This window comes from Dipodomys ordii, unplaced genomic scaffold (genome assembly GCF_000151885.1).
Source record: "Dipodomys ordii isolate 6190 unplaced genomic scaffold, Dord_2.0 Scaffold23, whole genome shotgun sequence".
Classification (NCBI taxonomy): domain Eukaryota; kingdom Metazoa; phylum Chordata; class Mammalia; order Rodentia; family Heteromyidae; genus Dipodomys; species Dipodomys ordii.
The window spans coordinates 11276443-11298638 of NW_012267239.1; the positions used below are offsets into that span (position 1 = coordinate 11276443).

Below are 22196 nucleotides of genomic sequence, written 5' to 3' on the forward strand. Positions count from 1 at the left end.
GTCCCCTCTGCTCACGTAGCACCTCGATTCTTTCAAGGAGTTAATTCCTCTACAGCTGGTTTGCTCTTGGAAAACAAAGAGCATAGGACAGAGCCCGGCCCGCCCCGGCCCCCCGTGCCCACGCCGGGTGGGTTCTGATTTCTCAGGCTGCTTAGGGGCCCCCCACGGCTCCGGTCCTGAGGGAATGGGGCAAAGGCTGGCGGGTGTGGGGACTCCCCGCGTACACGTCGAGTGGGGACTCCCCGCGTACACGTCGAGGGGCGTCCAGACACCCCCCCCCCATCCCCAGAGTGGAAGCACATGAGTTAGCCCGGCCGGGCGACTCCACAGCAGGGGCAGTTGGCCTTCTCCGTCCGGGGTGCGATCACTCGTCCATCCCCCCCTCGCGTGCTAGCAGGGCGGGAGGAAAGCGGAGCCCCTGGGGGAGCCTCCAAACCCATCTTCCCCTGGGCCACAGCAGCAAGACGGAGAGGAGGAAGAATTCTCTCCGTGGGAGCTTTGCCCCTTGCCTCTTGCCTGAGGTTCAGGGCAGGGACTCAGTGCTCTGTCCTTGCTCTCTACCCTCCTGGTCTGTCATCTGCCGGGCACAAGCGTGCGGTGTTCACGGCCGAGGTTGGCAGGACCCCACGCCGGCCCTTGTCAGCGTGGGTAAGGGGGTCAGCTTGTTCAGACCTGCTTCCTCTGCCTAAAAGGAGTCCGATGTAGGAGGTGGCAGACGCTGACGCCCAGGAAGGGATGTCCTGGCAAATGACGGTGCTCCTCGACGCCGATCCTGAGGAGCAAAAGCCAAAGGGAGCGCGCCATCTGATCTCGAGCTTTCTCTGCCTTTTCACAAGGCAGGGAACCGGATTCTGTGCAGTGCCCCTTCTCCCTGCCATTGTTCTGGGAGTTTGTGAACCCTCCTGGCAGCCCTCCCTTGCTTTTGTTCCCGGGGCCGCTCCCAGTGGTGGACAGCAGGGGTCGCTGTGAGCCTTCCGAGGGAGCCCCGGGCAGGCTGGCAGACAAAGCCGGTGGCCAGCATAGGTCTCTGGCCCCCGGAGGAGGAGGGGTCCAGGTGTGGGGGGCACATCCTGCCAGGTGGAGTGAAAATCCCAGTCTGTTTTCAGACCCGTGCCGCTGTGCTGGGCTCTCCGCCAAGCCTGGTGCCTTTCTGGGCAGGATCCTCCTGAGTCACACACAGGGTAGGGGGCCGAGGGGAGTAGAGGTAGGAGGGGCACACCGTGCGCCCCTGAACCCATGTGGGGCCCGCCGTGGATGACCCCGAGCTCCAGCTTGGAGTCTTTGCGGGGCCTGCCGCCCCACACCCTGTCAGCCCGGGTCCTCAGACCCAGGGTTCCTGGTCCGTGTCTGTGTGAGCACTGTGCACCGTGCGTGAGCCCGTTTCGCCGGGCGCTGTGCCGGGCGATCTGCTGGGATGCCAGCCCGTCTCCACCGCCGGGGGCGAATGTGGCACATCCACGGAGGGGAATACTATTCAGCTATCAAAAGGAGTGCGGCACATGAGCCACGGTGTGAATGAACCTTGAGACTGTCCCTTTTACCTGGTGACACCTTACCCGGTGTGACACCTGGCGCCAAGGCTTTAGCTGTGTACCGCCGTTGGCATGAAATGGTGGGCAGGCAAGTCCGGGAGGCAGGGAGGCTGCATAGAGCTGGGGGGCATGAGGCCAGGGGAGAGTTGAAGGGTGCGGTGTAGGCTAGGCTTCTGTTTGAGGTGGCCGAATGTCCTAAAATTGTCTGGGAAGGCTGCACCCGCTCGTGTGGTATTGTCTGATGGAGTGAATCGTAGAAGGGGTGACCAGCAAGCTTGTGTGATTGAGTGAATCGTAGAAGGCGTGACCAGCAAGCTTGTGTGAGCAGGAGCAGGAAGGACCTACGCACAGATGTTCCCACACGTAGCTTAGGTTCTGATCCCGCCATGTTGGAGCCCAGCGGGGTGTCTTTCGGTGGGAACGCGGCTGCACCGCCTTTGCTGTGTCCGTACAGCGGAATACCACTAGGTAGCGAACAGGAGCAGAGTCACAGAATTACACAGCAACCTGTTAACTCCAGACAATGAAGCCGAGAGAGCGGGCCTAGCTCCCGGAGGTCACAGCTGTGTGATTCCTCTAGCGCTCCCGAAATGACAAGACAGGAGGTGACAGACACTGGTGGCCAGGGATCGCGGAGGCCGGTGACGGTTTCTGTGAGAGGGCAGGTCCTGCTGGTCCCCAGGGTGCCCACCCCAACCCTCGCTAGAACTAAACAGGCACCTGTGGACAGTGTGCAACACATGGGAAGTCTAAATTCCCTGAAAGGTGGTATCAAAGTGGATCTCCTGGTTATGGTAAAGTGCTGAAGTTTTGCCAGAACTTAACACCGGGGGAAGAATATATAATCACAAAAGCTGAAAGTGTTTGGAACCAAATACCCCATGCTACAAAAGATGGAAAGTAATGAGTCGCCCATCCCCGGGGGTAAGTAAGTGGAATCCATGAGGGCTGCTGAAGAAGGCATTTGTGATGTCTTGACAGGCCAGGCTCCTGGGGTCAAAGAAAGGAGAATTTTCTAGGTTTTGGAGACAGCCACAAAAGTGCCCTTTGTCCAGGAGGAAAATGAGCAGAGCCCGGGGAGAAAGAAATCCCCCAACTTTCCTACCCCTCTGAACAGTTTGTACACTGGGTTCCATAAATCTAGGCCAATTAAACCCAGGGAGGTGACAGGGCTGGCCTAGTAAGCCTATTTTATTTCTTGGGATCTATTTTTATCTAGGAGGTTCATGCACAGACTTCCTGGTACTACAGTGACTCGGAAAAGATAGGAAGAATCTAGAATTAACATTCAGAATATTCATATTAATGTTAAATTGACTTCAGGGTGAAGAAACACTGCTGGAGGTGTTTCTAGACCCTTTTCAGAGAACTGAGAAGCAGGGTCTGCCTGCCTGCTTGTCTGCCAGCATGCCTGTCTCTGTCTGCCTGCCTCTCTGTCCGTCTGTCTGTCTGCCTGTCTCTCCCTCCCCCTGGAAGGCTCCCTGGAGCCCAGCCCTGGGAGCTCACCGAGCGCGCTTGCTCGTGAGCTGATACTTTCTGAACCTGAGCCACTCGCCTTGTGGAAACAATCTTAGATTCCGCGACCCTGCTGGTCACCAGTGTGTCCACTGGGGACATTCATGGCTAGTGTGGGCCATCGCCGCCCGGCTAGACCCAGCACATTTGCTCGAGACACTGGGATACCTGTGGCCTCGTTTCTCTCCATCGTCAGCTTGGAAAGGAGGCCAGGTGATTTCCCGTGAACCAGCAGTGTGCCAGCCCGAGAGACTGTGTTCTGCACCCCATCCTAGTGGTGAACTGCTGAGGGAGTGAGCCCCTGACAGGACCAGACCAGACCAGCATGGCAGGCGGCTTCTGCCTTCCCAGGCCAGCCCGGGGGTCATGGCTGCCTAAGTCCTCTCCAGGAGGATTGTGAGTCTATTTGGGCTCCTCAGGGAGTGGCATAGTAATTGATTAGTAATGTCTGGTACAGATGCAGGCGTGGCATCTTTGACTGCTCACCTACAAATGTGCTTCTCGCCTGTCCACCTGCCTCCCTGCCTGCCAGGAAGCTGGCTCCCCTCCCGTGGATCGCTGCTGGCTCCCGCAGCCGCCTTCTCTCCCCTGCCGGGGCCGCTTTGGCCCAGGTCCCCGCTGCCATCTGAGTTTGTCTGCAACTCAGTTACGAAGTGACTGACGGGCTCGGCAAAAATGTTGGTGAGCGTCTCCAGCAAGACGGGGCCTGTGGCTGTGCTAGTGAGAAGGGGGGGGGTAGGTACAAGTTCCGTGAAAAGCCCCAGCTACGGCGCTCATTCATACTACTGAGCCCAGACTCGGTGTCCAGTGCTCCGACTTCTCCAGGACCAGTCCAGACCCGAGACCCCATTCTTTTTATCTTTGTTACCCTTCCCGGCCGCTCTGCCCCACCTCGCTCCTCAGCTCCTGAGCCCGGCCCCATGTAGAATGGGATTCATTGTGCCAGGCAAAGCCGGGATAGTGCTGCTCTTGGTGGGGAGGAGAAGAAGGAGGGGAGGGTGTCCAGAACTCTGTCATTTCAAGCCTCTCCATCACCCTCTTCAGAATCCTTCCTTCTCTATGAGCAAGTTTTGCCCTTGGAGAATTCTCTTGATCCTAAAACCAATGTCCTTCAGATCATTTGGGGAGCGGAGCAAAACCTTAGCAGCAGGGTGAGTGTGGCGTGCAGCGCCTCCCACTGTCGGTCCCGAGACCGCGCAGCTCGTACCGGTATTCACCTCACCGCCTTGCAGATGAGGGACGAGGCCAGAGAGGTCAAGCGGGCCCGAGCTCCCCTAGCCAGTGAAGTGGCAGGCCCACGTCTCGAGCCCAGGTTTTAGTCTCATCCTTTCCCTGATTGGGTAGCGAGGCTTGATGGAGGTAACCCCCAAACAGCCGTCTCCCCGGCTCACGGGGTGCTGAGAGCCTCTTGTCTTGGAGTGCGGCGCCGTGGGCTCCCACAGCAGCTCGGCTGGCCGAGTGAGTTACGGCCGCCGCCTCTGTGCCCGAGTCACTGCTCAAACGTGGACGCAGGTGACACGTTTGTCCGGGACGCACGTGGCCGCGCGCGGGCGGTGAGTGGCTCCCTGGCCTGACGCAGGCCGACGGGGCTGGAGGACCCCAGCCCTGCCCCCGTCCCCGGGACAGTCCCGCCAGGCTGAGTGCCCCGAGCGGCCTTTTTTCCATCCCAGCCTCAACCTCTGCCTCCCCTCTCGGCCGAGCTGAGCTGCGGCCTCCACCCGTCCATGTACGAAAAGAGAGCAGGCATCTGTGCTGCCTTCCATGCTAAAGGCCTCTCAGCCTGCGACTGGGCACCATGGGAGCTGTGCGGACCGCATCCCCTAGTGGGTAGGCACCACACCCCTCTGTGTCCCCCACTGACCTCTGGCCCTGGCAAGCGAGGGGGACTGCTAAGAGCGGCTGTTCTGCCAGGACACCCGGGGCTCACGCCTGTACCCCTGACTACTGAGGAGGCCGAGATCTGAGGATCAGAATTTGAGGCCAGCCTAGGCAAGAAGGTCTGTGAGACTCTCATCTCCAGTTAACCAGCAAAAAGTCAGAAGTGGCGTTCTGGCTCAATTGCTAGAGCACCAGCCTTGAGCAAACCAAGGACAGTGCCCCGGCCCTGAGTTCAAGCCCTAGTGTAGACACACACGCACAAGATGGGCCATTCCCTTGATCTCCAGCTCCAAGTCCCCTCCATCCCGGTGCCGTTCATTCCATCATTGACCTCCCCGAGGGAGAAACCGTCCAAGTTCTCAGAACAAAGTTGGCACATCAAAAACAGCCCCGCCGCCCGGCCCGGGGGCGGGTGGGGGGGAGGGGGTGCATCTCGGCTGCCTGCTGCCCAGTCTCCTCCCCCCTCTGCACCCCTGCCTGCAGGAAGGCCTTGGACCTGGCCTCGAGTCCTGGGGACTCTCTTAAGGGTTCAGCCGCTCTACCTGCAGCCAGTGGAGCCTCTCTGAGCCCCACCCCCACCCCCGAGGGCGGCGCTTCCTGCTCCGGAGGAGTCGCTCATTTCCATCTCATTTTCGAGTTATTATCGAGCTGCCGGTGGTGAGGGTATTTTGACAGCAGCTGTCAGCAAGGTGTGAGCGTCTGCCATCGCCTCCGATTGGCTGAAGACACCTATGGCAGCGTGCTGTGCATCATCCCAGCCCCCACCCACCCCGCCAGAGGGGCACGGGGAGCGTGGAGGGAGACGGAGGATGGGGTGTCCAGGGAGGTAAAGCAAACAGCCGGGCAGCCAGCGCGGGGGGGGGGGGGGGGCAGAGCGCCGCCGCCAGGCCCAGCCAGGCCCCAAACGTCATTAGCATTTTTCTGACTCCCGCCAGAAAAGACAGCCCGTTAAAAAAAAAAAAAAAGACTCCGATGGCGTCTTGTATTTTATTTAATTTATTTTATTCGCGGTTTTGGGCAGTCAGGGAGGAGGGGGCGTGGAGAGGATCCATTCAAACAACCATTTAGGCTTGTCAGAGTTCATTGATTGAATTAGCAAGGCTTCCCCTCCCAGCTTCCAGCAGCCGGGGCTGAGCCCACAAAGCTAGAGGTAGCTGGCGGGGGGGGGGGGGAGAGCTGGGGAACTGGGGGGGCCGCCCCGCCTCCCCATGGCCTCTCGCTCGCTCGCTCTCCCCTCTCTGCCGAGTGGAAGTGAAGGCAGGTGTCTCCCTCCTCCCTCCAGCCGTGGCATAAATCTAGTTCCACGGGTGTTTTTTCCCAGCGAGGCGCATCCAGGCACAGCATAAATAACGCCGCGCCTCCGCCGCCTTTTACCTGAGCGTTTAAAACGCGTTGTTTGTTTGCTTTGCTTCCGTCTGAAGTGTGAACGCGCATGTCAGCCACACCAGGAGCAAACACACTCCGGAGGCGGGGGCGGGGGGGGGGGTCGGCGGCAGATGGCGTGTCTGTGCCAGGCCCGCTGGCCACGGTGGCAGGTGTCACTCCCGCGTCCTGCCCCACCCCCTTTCCCGGTGGGCCAAAGCCCCCTGCCTGGGGGCCACACTGCCCTAGCCTGCTGTAATCGGGTCTGGCTTCTCCTGGTGGGGGCCCCCACAAAACTGAAGAGAGTCCCCATCTCAGGTCATGTGGCCGTCCATGGTGGCTGTGGTCCCTTGGAGGCTGTCACCGCGGGGTGGAGGTCAGGAGGCTGCTCCTTCAGGAGTGGATGGAGGGGGGAGGATGTGGCTGTTGAGAAAGGGGCCTTGTTTGGGGATCGGGGGCAGGCACTGAGGCACGAGGTTGGCAGGGCTGGAGGACCTGCCCCGGGGCGCTTGCTCACCAATCTGGACCAGAACCAGGGGCAGGGCCGCCGCTCCACCCTTGCCTTCATCTCTCCTTTCCTGGTGACCCTGAGCCACACGTCCGGCTACATCGTCACACAACCCTTCCGTGTTTCAACGAGAAGTGGAGAAAGAAGGGGACCAGTACCCTGTGAGCCGCTTCCTCGGGTCCGGCTCTCTCCCTGTGTCTCTGCACCAGGGGCTGGGCTGAGTACACCTCCTGGGGGTGGGTCCTGGGGTCTCCATCGTCACAGAAGTAAGATCCTAGCAATTGTTGGGGGGAAAGAAATCACAAGTGCCTGGTGTTCACTAGAAACTTGATCTTGGTCTCTTGGCCTCCAAATGTGAGACACACAGTTACGAAGTTCTTTTATTTAAGCCAAAAAAGAAAAAGAAAAAAGCCTGCTTTTAAAGGGAGGGCCAGTTACGCAGCAGTTGGACTCTCAACTCTAACCCATCGTGTGTCCAGCAAGTGGAGAGCCAGCCGCCGTGGCACACGCTGGACTCGGCCACCCCCTCCCCCCAGACACCTCAGCTCCGCTTAGTTCCCAGAGTCAGCAGGCCAAGGAAACTGCAAGTGGACTTTAAACCACGGGTGTTCAAGCCGGTTGCTGTAGCTCACGCCTGTAATCCTAGCCACTCCACAGGCTGCTGACCATTCAAAGCCAGCCTGGGCGGGAAAGTCTGTAAGAGCCTTCCTTCCAGTTCAGCAGCAAAAAGCCTGAGATAGAGTTGTGTTTGATAGAGCACCAGCCTTGAGCAAAAAAGCTAAGGGACAGCGCCCCAGGCTCTTGTTCAACCCCCCCAGGCACAAGAACAGAAGCCCTGTCCACAGAGACCAGCGAGGAAGGGCCCCGGGGTGGCACCCTTTGGCACCCTTTCTTGGGCATACTCCTCCACACCACTGGGGAGCAGGAAAGGCAAGGTGTCCTCCTCCCCCCCCCGCCCACCCAGGCCCCATCCTCTTCCTCACAGAGAGGGGACAGCAGGGTCTGTGTCAGCCGTCTCTGTGAGCTGGGCAGCCTGAGGAAGGTTCAGGGTTCGGGTTGGGATCTGACTGGCTGGTCCATCCCTGTAGTTTTCTGTTTCACTTGTTTTCCTCACACAGAAGCAGATCGGCAAGGCCCTGCCCACCTGGGTCCTGGCAGACAGCATTCGTATTTCACCTCCCCTACCGGGGCTTCCTCCGGCTATGGGAACTTAGATTATTTTGTGGAGGTGTGGATATACCAAGCTGCACGACGCTTGTCCTCTTCCCTCCCTTCCCGTGACAGCTCGTTAAATTATTCCAAGGGAGCCGAGCGCTGCAGCTAAATTACCACGACGCGTATCATGGCAACTGGCCCTGTGTCACCACTGTGGCTCTTCTCGGAGAAACTTGCTCAGAAGAAGGCATTACTGGGATGGGCAGGGGATCTAGGACCAGTATACCAGGGCAGGCGGGGGATCCAGGGCCAGTATACCAGGGCAGGTGGGGGATCCAGGACCAGTATACCGGGGCAGGTGGGGGATCCAGGACCAGTATACCAGGGAAGGCAGGGGATCCAGGACCAGTATACCAGGGAAGGTGGGGGATCCAGGACCAGTATACCGGGGCAGGTGGGGGATCCAGGACCAGTATACCAGGGAAGGTGGGGGATCCAGGGCCAGTATACCAGGGCAGGTGGGGGATCCAGGACCAGTATACCAGGGAAGGCAGGGGATCCAGGACCAGTGTTCCCCCATCCACCCCCCCCCTTGCACCACCATCAGGGCAGGGCCCCAGATGGAAGAGCCTCACATGTAACAGCAGGAGAGGGGAGGCCTGTGGGTGGTCCGGGGAACTGGTGTGGCAGTCATACTGCCACTTACAGGAGACACTGGCAATAAGAAGGGGTGAGGCAGAGCCCCCCACTCTTCATGCTCCTGATTTTGACTCCTGTTTGTTTATTCACTTGAGGCCGTCTCTGAGCTGGGGACATGGATCGGTATCTCTGCAGCTCAGTAAGGGATCGTGGGGCAGCTGGCGCCTAGGAGCACCACCCAGCGGGCAGGAAGGTGACCCTTGACCCGAGGCGGGGTACCCAGCCCCGTGCCTCCGCCTGGTGCGTGTGGTCTTGCCCATCGTCTGCATGGCCACACTGCGCTGTGCTGTGCGCCCCCGGGGAACCGGAGCCGTGAGGGTGCTGTAGGGCCCCCACAAGGCTCCAGAAGGAGCCGGGGCTTGTCTGTGGGTCTGTCCGTGGGTCTGTCTGTCCATCTGGGTCTCAGCCAGAATTATACTCCCCCACTTGCCTGAAACACCTCTTGGGTGGCAGGCGAAAATGTGGGGTACCCCAGTTAGGACTGTCGGGGTCTTGCTGGGGTGGGTGACTCGGCAGCGCACTTGCCGGGCATGTGTGAGGCGCTGGTTCCCGGCCCAGCACCAGTGTGTTTCCCAGTGTGTTGTGGTGTGTATGTCTGGGCCTACAGCACTTGTACTTACCCAGGCTGCTGGTCGCACACCCAGGACCCCAGCAACTGGTGGGAAAGAGGGGGTCCAGTTGCCCTTGGGCAGGGGGGAGGGGCTACTCAGGGACCCCAAAGCAAGAGGGTAGAAGTACCCAGCTTAGGGTGCTGCTTGGCGTAGTTCTTTGCTCACTAACCTTCCAACAAGAGTCTCAGCAGTGTCCCCCCCCCCCCCGTGGGACATCTGGGCAAGTGTCCACAGGAGCCTTGTGCAAAGCAACCGGTCAGAGTTCCTGGGTGCAGCCTGAGCTCCCCGGCAGCCTAGCCGATAAAGGAAGCAAGTGCTTCCACCAGGCACCACGGATATCTGGGTTGAAGCAAAGCTCTAAGCTTTTAGGAGGAAAGAGCGAGCTGGCACTCCAGCCATAGCTGGAGGGCATTTGGCGTTTGCACGATCCACAGATCTCTTGTCTCTCTTCAGGAGAGTGTCACATGGTGTATGATCATTTGTGCAGAATCTGTGCGTGTAGAGTAGACTGTGTGTGTGCTTTGCCTGGTCCTGTGGACCCAGAGCCTGGGCGTGAGACTCAGTGGCTTATTGGCAGTGGCCAGGGAGTGGATGATGATGGGGGGGGAGGATGCTTCGGGCCCTGGTCCTGGCAGATACAGCTGATAAGCCCGCGGCTGGCTTGACCTGCTCCCTGCAGTGAGCGAGCTCTGGGGTGGAGCAGGGTGGGGAGGGGGGTGCTGGGTCACCACAGACCATCGTGAACCGTCCACCCTGCCTGCGGCCACCAGCCAAGGTGGACCAGAGGCTGGGATGCAAACTCTAGCTCTGTGTCTGCACAGGCAGCAGTGTGCGTGCGTGCGTGCGTGAACGTGTGACTCCACAGCCAACCCTCTGCACGCGCCTGTCACACACCTGTGTGCATCTCTTCCTCGACGCCGGACGCCGGGGCTTGTCACCTGGCTCGGCTAGGGATCGAACCTGGAGCCCCGCAAGTGCTAGGCAGGTGCTCAGCCCTGAGCTTCCCTTCCTGTCTTTCTGGTTTTTCCTCTACTTCACGGCCCTGGCGATGTCTTCCCGCCTGGTGCCTGCCTGCCTTGGCTGTGGTCCAGTTGCAGATGGCTCTCCTGGAGCGGCGGCTGCCTTTCCTTCCTGCTCTGTGTGCACTGGGGAGAAGGATCCCCGCCCCCCCTTCCTTCCAGGCCCATGGCTGGTCACCCATAGGACAGATGGATGGAAAGGTCGGGGTTCGCGGGGTCCCTGGCCCAGGCACCAGCCCTCACTGCCGCTCCTCAGGTGGGCAAGCCCGGGCCTAATGAGGCTTGCCGCCCGTCTCCTAATTGCCGGTCGACTCGGTCCTGGGCGGCCTCTTCTGAGCGCCCTGTAAGTACCTGATTAAGGAAAACGAATCCCGGGAGGTGGGAGGCGGGAGGCGAAGCCGCTGGGTTCGGAGCGGGGCAGGCGCCAGCGCATAAGTTCGTCAGCTTTGTGGGCCACACAGTCTCGGTCACAAACGCCACCGTCGGGGCACAAGGCCGCTGTCACAGGTGCAGCAGAGGCCACCAGGAGCCTTGGCGACCCTGGGGTACTTGGGGGGGCGCCGGTGGCGTCTCGGCCACTCCTGCCTGCTGCCCGCTCCGCCATGCGGGGCCCTGGGGACCCCTCCACATGGCCGCTCAGGGCTGGGCGAAGAGGGCGCTGCCGAGCCCCGATCCGCGGGGGCTGTGTCCCATGACAGCCCACCCCGCCCCTCGGTGAAGATCACCCCGAATATCCCAGCTACAACCCACCGCCCTCGCGACTCCTGGGATTCGTGGGGGACCCACAGTTCGGATCAGCTGGGAGAAGGTGGGGCGGGCTGCATCTCTCGGATCAGCTCCGAGCTAGGGGCAAGTGGACTTCCTGTCCCGCAGAATGGGGTTCATGGCCCAACTGAGAGCCAGCCCGGAGCGTGGGTGTCTCCACCGGCCTCGCCCCCCTCCCCCCCGTGCCTGGCTCCCCTCCTGCCGTGGGCAGGTTCGTGGGGGATGCTGGAGGGTGAGTGGGGCCGTGGGCCCCTCTAACAGACGGGCCAGCTGAGACGCAGCCCCCCAGCTCCCATCTGTGCCCCAGCCTCCCCACCTCCCTCGGTCTGGGCCGAGCCCGTCGAGCCAGGATGGCCCGCTGTTCCCCGTGGGGTTCCACAAACACATCTGGTCCAATTTCTATTGCGTGGCGGTGGAGTGCAGCCAGGGAAACCAAGTGTGCCTTTAATTATCTCCCACCCTGCCTGCAAAGCTTTGATTATTGTCCTCCGACGGTAACTCCACGTTTCCCTCCCCTTCCCCCCCCCCCCCCCCCCCCCCCCCCCCCCCCCCCCCCCCCCCCCCCCCCCCCCCATGCGCCTTCCCCAGACCCTCCGGCAGAGCTGCCAGCTGGGCCTCGGAGCGAGCTGTGACCACACTTCCCATCCTCAGCCGGGATTACAGGCAGCCCCTCTCCTGCGGAGCCGCAGGGAGACGGAGCGCAGTGCAGCTTCTGTGCTTCGCCTCACACGCCACAATTCCCTTTCCCTCCTCACCAGCTGCACAAGGGTTCTGGAGCTGGATGGCCGGGGCAGAGGGCACCCCCTTTCTTCATCGTGGCTGGTTCTTCTCCGCTTTCCTTCCCTCCCGTCTTGTCTCTGTGATTTTCCCACACCCCAAACCTCATCTGGCCCCAGTGGGTCTTTTTTTTTTAAGTCGGGAAAAGAGCCCCTTCTTCTCCCTTGCACAGCCTCCCAGATCTAGCCTGGCTAGAACGAGCCTTTTCTGCCCCCCCCACTCCCACCCCGGACCCCCACAGACAGACCCACACAGAGCCCCTTGACTCGCACCGCCTGACGGACCAGCAGCTGCCCGCCGCGTAATCGAGCCGGGCTCTCCGCTGGCCTCTTCAGACCCCCAGCAAATGGCACGCCTCACAGATCCATCTCAGCCTTTCTCGGTATCTCCAAACTCGCCAGCCATCCTGAGCGCCAGTTGTTTTATTGTTGTTTTCTTTCCCAGACTTTTAAAAATAACAGTGGTCCCAGCTGGGCCGAGCTGCCGCCCCCCCCACCCTCGGCGCACTGGCAGGCTGGGCGGTATGAATCACCAGCCGCTCGCCTGCCCGCCTGCCCACCTCCCCGCAGGCCCCAGGCAGCCTCCAAGGCCTTCCATCCCGCCGCCAGCCCCAGGCCCGGCTTGCTCGGGAGCTCGGGTCGCCACTGCCCAGTTACTGCAGGCACACCCAGCTGGGACGCATTGTTGGGCAGATCATCAGGACACTGCGGGCTCCGGGCCGCCAGCATGAGCAGGGCCGGGCAGAGGAGTCTCTGAAGTGGGTGGCTGTCTAGGGCACGGGTGTCTGCAGTGTCCCTCCCACTGGGCCATGTCACAAGAACTCTTCTAGAACAGGAGTCTCTGCAGACCTTTCTCTCCCACTTCCTCCACCATCTGCCCGGTGCTTCCCGGGGGACTGGCAGCCATTGCTAGATGTTCAGACCTGAGGACCGGGGCGGGCGCTGCCTGGAGTGGGGGGTCGTTGTCGGCAGAGGGTGTCCCCACCTCTACCGTCAGGGAGGCCTGGGTGTGGCGAGCCCCTCGCCCTGGGCCAGGTCCCCCTCCTGCGGGGCTGGGGGCCTTGAAGGAAGTCAGTCCAGTGCCACATCCACGAAATGACAGGCAATTGGCCAGTCGCTGCCCCCCGCACGGCCAGAACCCAGTCGTGAGTGCTGGAAGAGAGGAAAGGCAGGGAGGGACACAGCCATCGGTCCACCCACCCGCAGTCAGCGGAGGTGCCCCGGCCTTGTTGTTTGATGAGTCTAGGAGACGCCGTTTTTATAGATAAAGTTTTATTGGCACGCGGCCATGCTGGTTGACTTACATACTGAGTGCTGAGGTGAACAGTGGACAGAGGGGAAGTGCTCTGCCTGTCTGACCCGGGGCTGTCAGCCGTTGTGGAATCTACCACTGTCAGCCCCACTGCCCTGGTCGGTCAGCAGCTTCTGAGCTCCATGGTGCTGTGCCCAGTGGGGCCCATGGGGGCGGGGACCCGTGCCAGTCCTGGCCTTGTGGAGGAAGTCACGGCGGGAAGCCGGCAGTGTCGTAGATTGAGTCCTTGACTGGCGTTAGGCTCCTAAGCAGGCCGGATCTCTCCTTCTCCCGCGCTCTCTCATGTTTGCCCTTCCCCCGTTCACCGTGTCCCCGCACGGAGGCGAGGCCACCCAAAGGTGTTAAATTGGTTCTGAAGGTCCACCTCTGGCTGGCCATGTGCTCGCACCGATTTCATTAACCAGAATCATCCATTTATTTTCTTACAATGAGATTAACCGTGTTGGAGGCGGCCGCAGGCCAGAGAGGAGCAGTCTGTGTGCCTTTCACAAACTGAGCCGAGGGACGCCCAGGCCGTGGGTGTGAGGGAGGGCATTGCTCTTCTCACCCTGCTTCAAGCAGGAGAGCACTGTGCCCAGTGGCCCACGGGGCTCGCGGCCGGGCCACGCCTCTCCGGACGCCGTCCTCCCGCTCCTCGGAAAACCGCAGTGACGTTGCATGGGCTGGACAATCGCCGTTCCTCAGAGCTCTGACAGACCGTGGCAAGGGCTGAGCAGGGGGTGCTGGTCCCGTGCTGGGCATCACGGAGAGCCCTGAGTGGGCGCACACATCTCTGCAGCAACATGGGGAGGGGTACCCAGGACCCACGACAAAGCCAGTCTTCAGAAACGGGGCTGTGGGTCTGCCATGGACCAGCCGTGACTCAGAGGCTGGGGTGCTGCCCCCCCCACAGCCACCCCCTGCATAGCCAGCCGGCACAAGTGTCTCCCAGCCTGCATTTCCTGCCTTCATCTCGGCTCTCTGGCATACCTGTGTCCTGCCAGGAAATCATGGGTGGGAGGAGGAAGTTACTTGGGTTTCACTTTCAGTCTCTTGTGTCGAGAGACCACTGTATTTTCTTGCTAGATGCTCCAGGTAGACCTGTTGTGCCTTTAACATCTTAAAGGCACTGACAAAGTATGCAGCAGAGGTTTGCTGAACTCCAGCCAGATTCAATCCCAGAAGCCTTTTTACCCAGAGTTCCCATCAATGTCCTTTAGGAGGAGTTTAAGACCCATGAGTTTTGAAGTTGCCTTATGTGTGTATGTGTGTGTTTACATGTGTGTGTTTGCACACATGCACACGCTGCTTCTAAGACCTGAACTCAAGGCCTAGGCTCTGTATTTGAGCTATTTTACTCAAGGGTGGTCTACCACTTGAGCCACAGCTCCACTTCTGGCTTTTTGGTAGTTCATTGAAGCTAAGAGTTTCATGGACTTTACTGTATGGGCTGGCTTCAAACCATGATCCTCAGATCTCAGCCTCCTGAGTAGCTAGGATGACAGGTATCTAGGGTGACAGGTATTAGTCACCGTTTCTCACCTCTGTCTCTGTCTCTGACTTGACCTTCTGTCTCTGACTTGACCTTCAGATGCGTCTTGATTCTCAAGCCAAGGAGAGATCCACCCCTTTGTAGTATAGGTTGCTGGTGCGGGGGGCGGGGGATGCGGGGAGAAGGGGGGTTCCTCCAACCTCCCGTGAGGCCTGGCTCACCGCGGATGGCCCTGTGCATTTGGTGGGTCTGGAAGTTGTGTGTGTGTGTGTGTGTGTGTGTGTGTGTCTCAGCCTTCCCACCTGTACAGCAGCCCACGGGCCTGTGTGTGTGTGTGTGTGTGTGTGTGTGTGTGTGTGTGTCTCAGCCTTCCCACCTGTACAGCAGCCCACGGGCCTGCCGCAAGACCGCCGGCAGCCATGCACTCAGGCTCAGGCTGTGCCCGGCCCACTGTGTGCCCTCAAATCTGGGGCGGGGATCCCGAAAGCACCTCTCTGCTTCCGTGTATTTAAAGATGCACGGAGAGTCAGCGAGCTGGGCTGCTGTCACTCGCAGATCGCAGAAGTCCCGAGGGCCTGGTCTACCCAAGATGGCGGCCAGGTGAGCTGGTTCACACGTGTGTCAGGCCTCCCGCCGCCCGTGACCAGCGCACCGCAGCTGTGCTCACACGCACCATGTTCCCTCCTCCTCCCGCCCCTCTTCTCCCTCCCACCTCCTCCCAGTGGGCGGGTGGGCCCCCGAGCCAGGCCCCCAGAGCCGCTCCGGATTCTGTGGTGGCCACCGGGAATGCACCCCAACTCAGCGCAGAGCCATTTACCACTCATCCCCAGGACTCCTCATCTAGAAAACGAGGGGTCACGCTTGCCTGGCAAGGCCCCCCCCCACTCCTCTGCCACCTCCTCGCGAGCAGAGCCATTTTCAGCCCCCCAGAAAGAGGCAAGAATGGAAGGAGTGGGGCGCAGCTGGTGCCCGGTTGACTGTCCAGGCTGAGCGGTGGGTGATGGGTGGAGAGCGGGGGAGGACGGTGAGGAAGAGGCTCCGGCTCTATGCGGCTCCCTCAGATGCCCGAGCGCCTCCCCCGCGCGAGGCGGGCCCGGGCTGCCCGAACGCCACAACCCCCCGTCCCCCACGCATGGCCACGCCGTGCCCTGGCGTGGGGGGGGGCTGTGGCTCTTACCGCGTCCTGCGCGTGAACCCTCCCCCTCTATCCTGCTGGGACTTATGCACCCCAGGAGTAAATGTAGGCACTTCGGGACCCCAGGGTTCCTGCTGGCCTCCTGCATGGTTGGGGGGGGTGAGCCCTGACTCCACTAGCACTGAAGATCCCAGTGCCAGTCACAGCCCTGGGTGCTTGAACTGGAGCCCTGAGCACAGTTTGTAGCAAAGGGTAGGGGAAATAAGCAAACCCACCCTTCAGATGGCGAGCCAGATGGTGGGGGGGGGGGGCTGGTGGGACCAGGAGGCAGCATTAACTAAGGAGGCCAGACAAGCAAGGCCCGTGGAAGAGGCAGCCTCGGAGCCGAGAGCTGAGCATTGTGAGAAAATCCAGGGAAGGAAGGCTCTGTGTAATGCGAAGGGCAGGTGCAAAGGCCATGGGGCAGACTTGTCTTTGGTGGCGGAGGGAGCAAGGGGAAGGCCAGCTCAGGTTCTCTGGAGCAAGGGAGGAGGGAGAGGGAGGAAGGCACCGCCTGGAGGCCCCGGAAGGAAGTGGTGGGGAGCCAGGGTGACGGGTGGGAGCCCCGGGCCGCAGAGCCCCACTCAGGCCCCACGCAGAGCCCCACGCAGGCCCGACAGGCACCGGCCGTTGCTCAGCCGGGCCACGTCCACATGCAGTTAGGAAGCCTGTGGTGTAGTTGCAGGGCTTCCTAATGCCAAGAGACTTGGCCACGGGTCCTGGCCGCAGTGTGCTCTCATCTAAAACCGCCCAGTCCTCTCCTGGGGAAGGGGGCTGGGGGGGCACCGACTCCCAGAACAATGCCGTGAGGCAGGTGAGGGAGGCCCCGCCCGCCCCACACCCCACGTGTCGCCCGGGTGGGGTGCGGCCAGGGAAGACTGTGCTCCCCGCCCCCCCATCCTTGGGGTCCAGGGCGGAGCAGGGACCCCGCTTGTCCAGAGGGAGGAGCCCCTCCCCCGCCCGCCGGGGATGGCGGGGCCTGTGTGCAAACATGTTTTGCATAGCCTGACTTGTTTATGGGGGCCAGGCGTAATTGACTGCCCCCCCTCCACACCTTGGAGCCCCTGCCGCCCCCTACACATACCGCCACCACCACCACCGCCGCAGAAGAAATTAGAAACGTGACAACAAACTCCACTTGTCACACACACACACACACACAGACACCCGTCCCTCCCCCACCCACCACCACCACCAATCACACGCCGGAGGCCTGGCAGAGGGGCGGGGCCGCGGGGCGGGGTGCGGGGAGGGTAATTGGTGAACCCGGGGTGAATGAAATAATTGGAAAAGTGAGGTGTGAGTTTGTTGGGAAGTGTGAGCGCGCGTTGGGGGAGAGCGCGCCGGCCTGGCCCCTTTATTCACAGCTTCGGATACAGTAATTGCTATTTTGTGCTTCCTATTATCCTCGCAGCGGGGAAGCCCTGCCGCCGCCCCCCCCCCCCCCCACCCCCGCCACGGGCCGGGGAGGAGTCCCCAGGTGCCCTCTGGTTGCCCGGCCTCCCCTCCCCCACCCTGCCCCCACCCATGCCCCCCCCCCACGAGACGGTGCGGGCAGAGGGCCTTCCTTCGGGAGCTGCTCTTAAAAATGGCCCTGTGGACTTGGCAGTCAGAAAAGGACCTTCATAATGGCTGCTAGTTATATGTCGCTTATCGCCAAGGAGCTAAAGGTACTTCATCGATTTTTTTTCCCACCTCCCTCCCCCGCTTCCCCCCCCCGCCCCCCCTTATTTTCTTTCTTTTGAATTCTCTCTCGCTGGCTCTCTGTGATCGTTAGGCACGCACCCTGGCCTGGCCACGGGTCCCCCGTGCAGTGTCCCGGGGCAGGCGCCTTCCTGAGCCCTGTCACGTGGAGGCCGCAGCACTGCTGTCCCCAGGGTGGGCACACAGCCCAGAGAGGGGCAGAGCCCAGAGGCCCAGCGGGGCGGGGGGGAGGGGTGCCCTGAAGTCTCAGCCGTGCATTTTGGGAAGTTCCTTCTCAGAGCTAACCCTAATCCCACACTGCCCGCTCAGCTGGAGCCGTGCTCTCCCAAAGCCGCCATGGCCGCCCCCACCTGAGCAGTGTGGCAGCTCCGGTGTCCTCCAACGTGGCTCCCCCCGCCAAGCCCACAAACGCCACTTCCGCAGGCCACGGGAACCTCGTCACCAGCTTCTTTCTCCACCTTTTAATTATTTCCCTCGCCTATCTCCAGACCCCTGGCTGCGTACCATGCACGAAGCGCCCCAGCTTACAGCACGCCGCAGAGAGAGAGGACTGAGCCTCAACAGTCAGCCTCTCCGTCTCTCACACGTGCACGCACAGATACACCACGCTAAGAAAGCTGGGCAGAGAGTGTCCTCACCCGGAGCCCACGCCCCCCGGGGCAGAGCGGGTGGTGTGCACACAGCCCGTGGAGGAAGCTGGGCTCTGCCCCCTGCGGGCCCCGTGGCACTGGGCAGACCACCGGATGTGTGGGGCTCCCTCAGCTGCTCCCACAGGTGGCTTCCCGCTGCACCCCGGGCCCAGTGGTGCCCGGCTCCTGGGAATGACTGGTCCCTGTTCAAGGCGGGGGGGGGGGTGTTGAAGCATGGTGTACATAGCAGGCTGGTGCCTGCATCCCGTTCAAATCCCACCACTTCCGAGCAGGCACTGTTGCTGCTCCAGACAGCTTCTCGGTCTGGGAAATGGGGCCACGGACAATAGCCACGCGTCCCGAGTCAGCCTCACCCCCGCTCTGTGGGCAGGGGTGAGTTATCACTAACCACGTCCACCTCCTCTGTTGGTGCCAAAACTTCCTCCTGGCTGAACCACAAAGATCTATGTCTATTCTTCTCTCATGGGGCCCCCCAACCCCAGGGAACCGTCTCTGGTCGGTGCAGGGTGATGTCAGCCTAGCCTTGGGAGGTGGGGGGGGGGGGGGGGGCGGGAGGGAGCTAAGCCCCAGAGGCTGCCAGGGCCCGTGGTTGAAGTACCTGCCCGGCCCCCACACTCTTCATCAGCGCCATCATACTCCAGCTGTGAAAGCTCTCAGCCTCCATACCTCACGTCCTAGTGACTCGGAGTCAAAGAACCATTTGTGCAAGCAAGGAACAGATCTGTGCACCCCTGCCCTGCTGTGTCCTGCTGTGTCCCCGACCTGGGGATTAGCGCAGGGACAGAGGCCCTGCGTGTCAGGGGCCGGGTCGGCCTTCAGGTGGCAGCATAGAGCAGGGTTTGTGGGCCTCGCTCCGGCCTCCATCTCACCCCACCTGCCCTGTGTCTGGTCCTCCTCCCGGGCCACTCTAAATCTAAATCAGCCAAGAGCTGCCTCACAGCGGGGAGCTGGCCGGTTCCACACCCACTCTTCCCCTTCCCCGGAGGCCAGCCCTGTCATCAGCTGGACGCACCAAGGGGGGGGGGGGACGCAGGCAGGGCTGCAGAGCCGGAGGAGACGTGCAGGTTCATTTTGAGGATTCATAATGCTGCATTTACACACCGTCCTGCCTCCGGAAATGGGGCTGGCAGATGCCTGGTCATGCGGCGGGGCCGTGGGTTAACGTCTTGGATTTAGCTTATATCATTTCACAAGAGCTCGAGGCCTTTGCTGTGTTTCTTACCTGATCCGTCTGTGGCCCAGAGCCTCCTAGACCAGCGGGGGAGGGAAGGAGGGAGAGAGAGGTTGTTGTATGTGTCGGGTGGCCATCAGTGTGTGTAGATTTTCAAATAAACTAATACCCCTCTTCGGATGCCGTGCACATTAAATATTTATCGGTAGCAACCCGGGCGTATGGATTTGATAAATGGACATTAGGCGGTGGTCGGCGCGGGCGGGAGACCCTGATGCAGCCCAGCCCCTTGGTGCTAGAATCCCTCCACGGTCTAGCTCAGTGGAGAGGACAGGGGCAGCCCAGGGGTGACTGAGCCCATGTTTACCTGTTTGATTCCTCTAAGGAAACCCCAGGCCATCTTCTTCTCCAGAGCTTTGCCTGGCTGTGGCTTAGCAGGTATCAAAAGGAAAGCCCTGGAGAGGGGACTCGGGGCTTACAGGGAGGCGCTGTGTCACGCAGCCTCGAGGGCACCTGCCCTGCCTCGGCCTGGGGCTAGACGCCAGGCCTCCGCGCCTGCCCTCCCAGCGTGGGGCATCCCCCGCACCTGGCCCCGGATGGAGGGGCACCCCACTGACCCCGTGAGCAGCCCCTCTCCCTGGCAGAGTACAGTCAGGAGCAGGGGGGGGGACTGGTCACCTCACAGGAAGATCCCACCCCCCCACCACGGAGCACACGCGGGCAGCTCCCTCCACAGGCCTCGGTTCTGACCCCACGTCTGCCTTTCGTTTGTTCCCAGCACCTTCGGGGAGCTGAAGACGGTGCGCTTGCCCAAGAAGATGGCGGGGGCCGGCGCCCACAGAGGGTTCGGCTTCGTGGACTTCCTCACCAAGCAGGATGCCAAGGTGAGGTGCCGCTCGCTCCCTTGCCCTCCTTCTGGAGGGGGGGCCTTCGGGAGAGGGGGCCGGTCAGCAGGGGGCCTCCACAGCTTCTCTCCGCTCTCTGATGCCATGCTGATTTGCACAACCCAGCCCCTCACTAGAGTGTGCGTGTGTGTATGTGTGTGTGTGTCTGTCCGTCCTCTGTACACACTAGAGTACGTGCCACCTGCTGCCCCGTGCCTGGAGAGTTCCAGGCCCGTGGCGAGCGCCTGGTGGCTGTGTCCTCCCTGCCTCAGCTCGGGTACCCTCGGCCCAGGGGTCTGGCCACCGCGGGGAGCGTGGAGAGGCGGCGCAGGCCGCTGGGGTGCCGCTAGCTGCAGAGAGCAGGCGGTGTCCCGCGGTCCCTGTGAGACTCTGAGCCGGGCGCCATGCCTTGGAACGCGGTGGCAAGGCTGGTGGATGACATGCAGGCTGTAAGACAGCCAGCCCCCCCCACACCTGCTGTGTGGCTCCCATCATTAGCCGTGGGCCTCAGTTTCCCCCTGGTGGAACAGGTCTCAGAGCTGATGTACAAACCATCCCACCGTGCAGGCGTCCTCGGTTGGTAGGTTAAGGAGTCTGGGGGTTCCTTGGGGGTGTCTGGACTCGGGGCGACGGCTGGAGGCCCTCCTTCCCCACAGGGCCGCTGCAGAGCCCACGCTTGCTGTGGGCTCCCCCCTGGGCACACGGGCCCCTCTGCCTGGCTGGACCATTGGGCTCTTGGTATTGGCTAGGGCAGGGGTCTTCGGGGTGCACGTGCCGTGCGTGGCGGGCCCCCGCCGGCGATGTGGACTGGCTCTCCGGCCCCGCACCTCATTAACCTCGCCGTGGCCGCAGCCGCTCTGCGAGCCCCGTGCAGGGCGCGCCCCGTGCCCACCCAGCCTTCCAGCGGCTTCTGCCAAGCCAAGCTCCCTTGCTCTTTTTGCTTCTCCCAACCTGCTATCGCTCCTCCCTCGGTCCCTCCCAGTCAGCGGGCGGAACCGGTCCATCACCCACCCAGAGCCCCGGCTGCCCCTCCCCACACACTGAATGTCAGAAATAGTGGTCACTGGCGGGGTGGGACCCTCCCTTCCCCCTCCCCTCCCCCCTCATCCGTCCTCTCCCTCCCCTCTCCATCCCCCCTGCCTCCCCTCCCCCCTCTCCCCCAGCCTCGAGCTTGGGCTTGTCCTTGTCATCCCTGAGCTCTCGTGCTTTCTCCATGAGACCACCTGGGTTCATAGCCCAACCTGGAGAATGGAGGCTGTGGCAGGTTCCCAGAGGACCCCAGAGGCGCTGAGTGGGGGCAGGGAGGCCCCTCACACACGGCTCACCACGGGCTCCCCCCCCCCCACCGGTGATGGTGATGGCCGAGATCAGGAGGGGCTCTGCGTGGCGTCTCCTTCCCCAAACCACACACACACACACACACACACACACACCGTGGGACTCCAGCTGTGTAACCCACTGAGAAGCTGGGAGTGGGGCCTGGACACAGGCCAGGGTGACCGGAACCCTGCTCGCAGTCGCAGGAAGCCGATCGATGAGCTGGCAAATTCTGCCAGCCTAGGACATTTCATCAGCGCCCAGTGTCCCAGGCAGTAAATGTCAGTGCCACTAAGAAGCGCTGTTATCTGAGTCTCCAGGTGTGATGACGGGGCACTGGGGAGGGAGGGAGGAGGAAGGGGCCCGGGCTGGGGCCCTGGGCGGGGCTGGAAGCCATACAAGGCTCTAGGCCGCTGTAACAGCTCAGGAAGGAGGCAGCTGGGAGCTCCAGAACAGTTGTGGAAACTGAGGCACAAAGGCCCGAAGGAGGTGAACCCGACAGCTGGGAAGAGCCTGGCTTCCCCCCTGAATAGAGAATCAGCTCTCCACGCCCCGCCTGCCCGGGTCTCCAGGCGTGGGGGGAGGGCACATGGCGGGTCTGGCCTTCTCACCTGGGCAGGTGCACCCCGCCCTCGGCCCACCAGGCATTGTTGCCTTTAAAGCTGCTTGCTCCTGTCTTGACCCAGCCAGGGC

At 61.6% G+C, this 22196-nt stretch overlaps 1 protein-coding gene across 1 annotated transcript in view; it reads left to right on the top strand.

Annotated features, from left to right (window-relative positions):
- Positions 1-22196, top strand: part of Rbm19 (RNA binding motif protein 19) — a 45884-nt gene that overhangs the window by 19375 nt on the left and 4313 nt on the right. The window contains exon 22 of the mRNA XM_013014300.1: positions 20081-20186. Within this exon, the coding sequence (XP_012869754.1) occupies positions 20081-20186 (106 nt within the window). The remainder of the gene's footprint in view (positions 1-20080; positions 20187-22196) is intronic.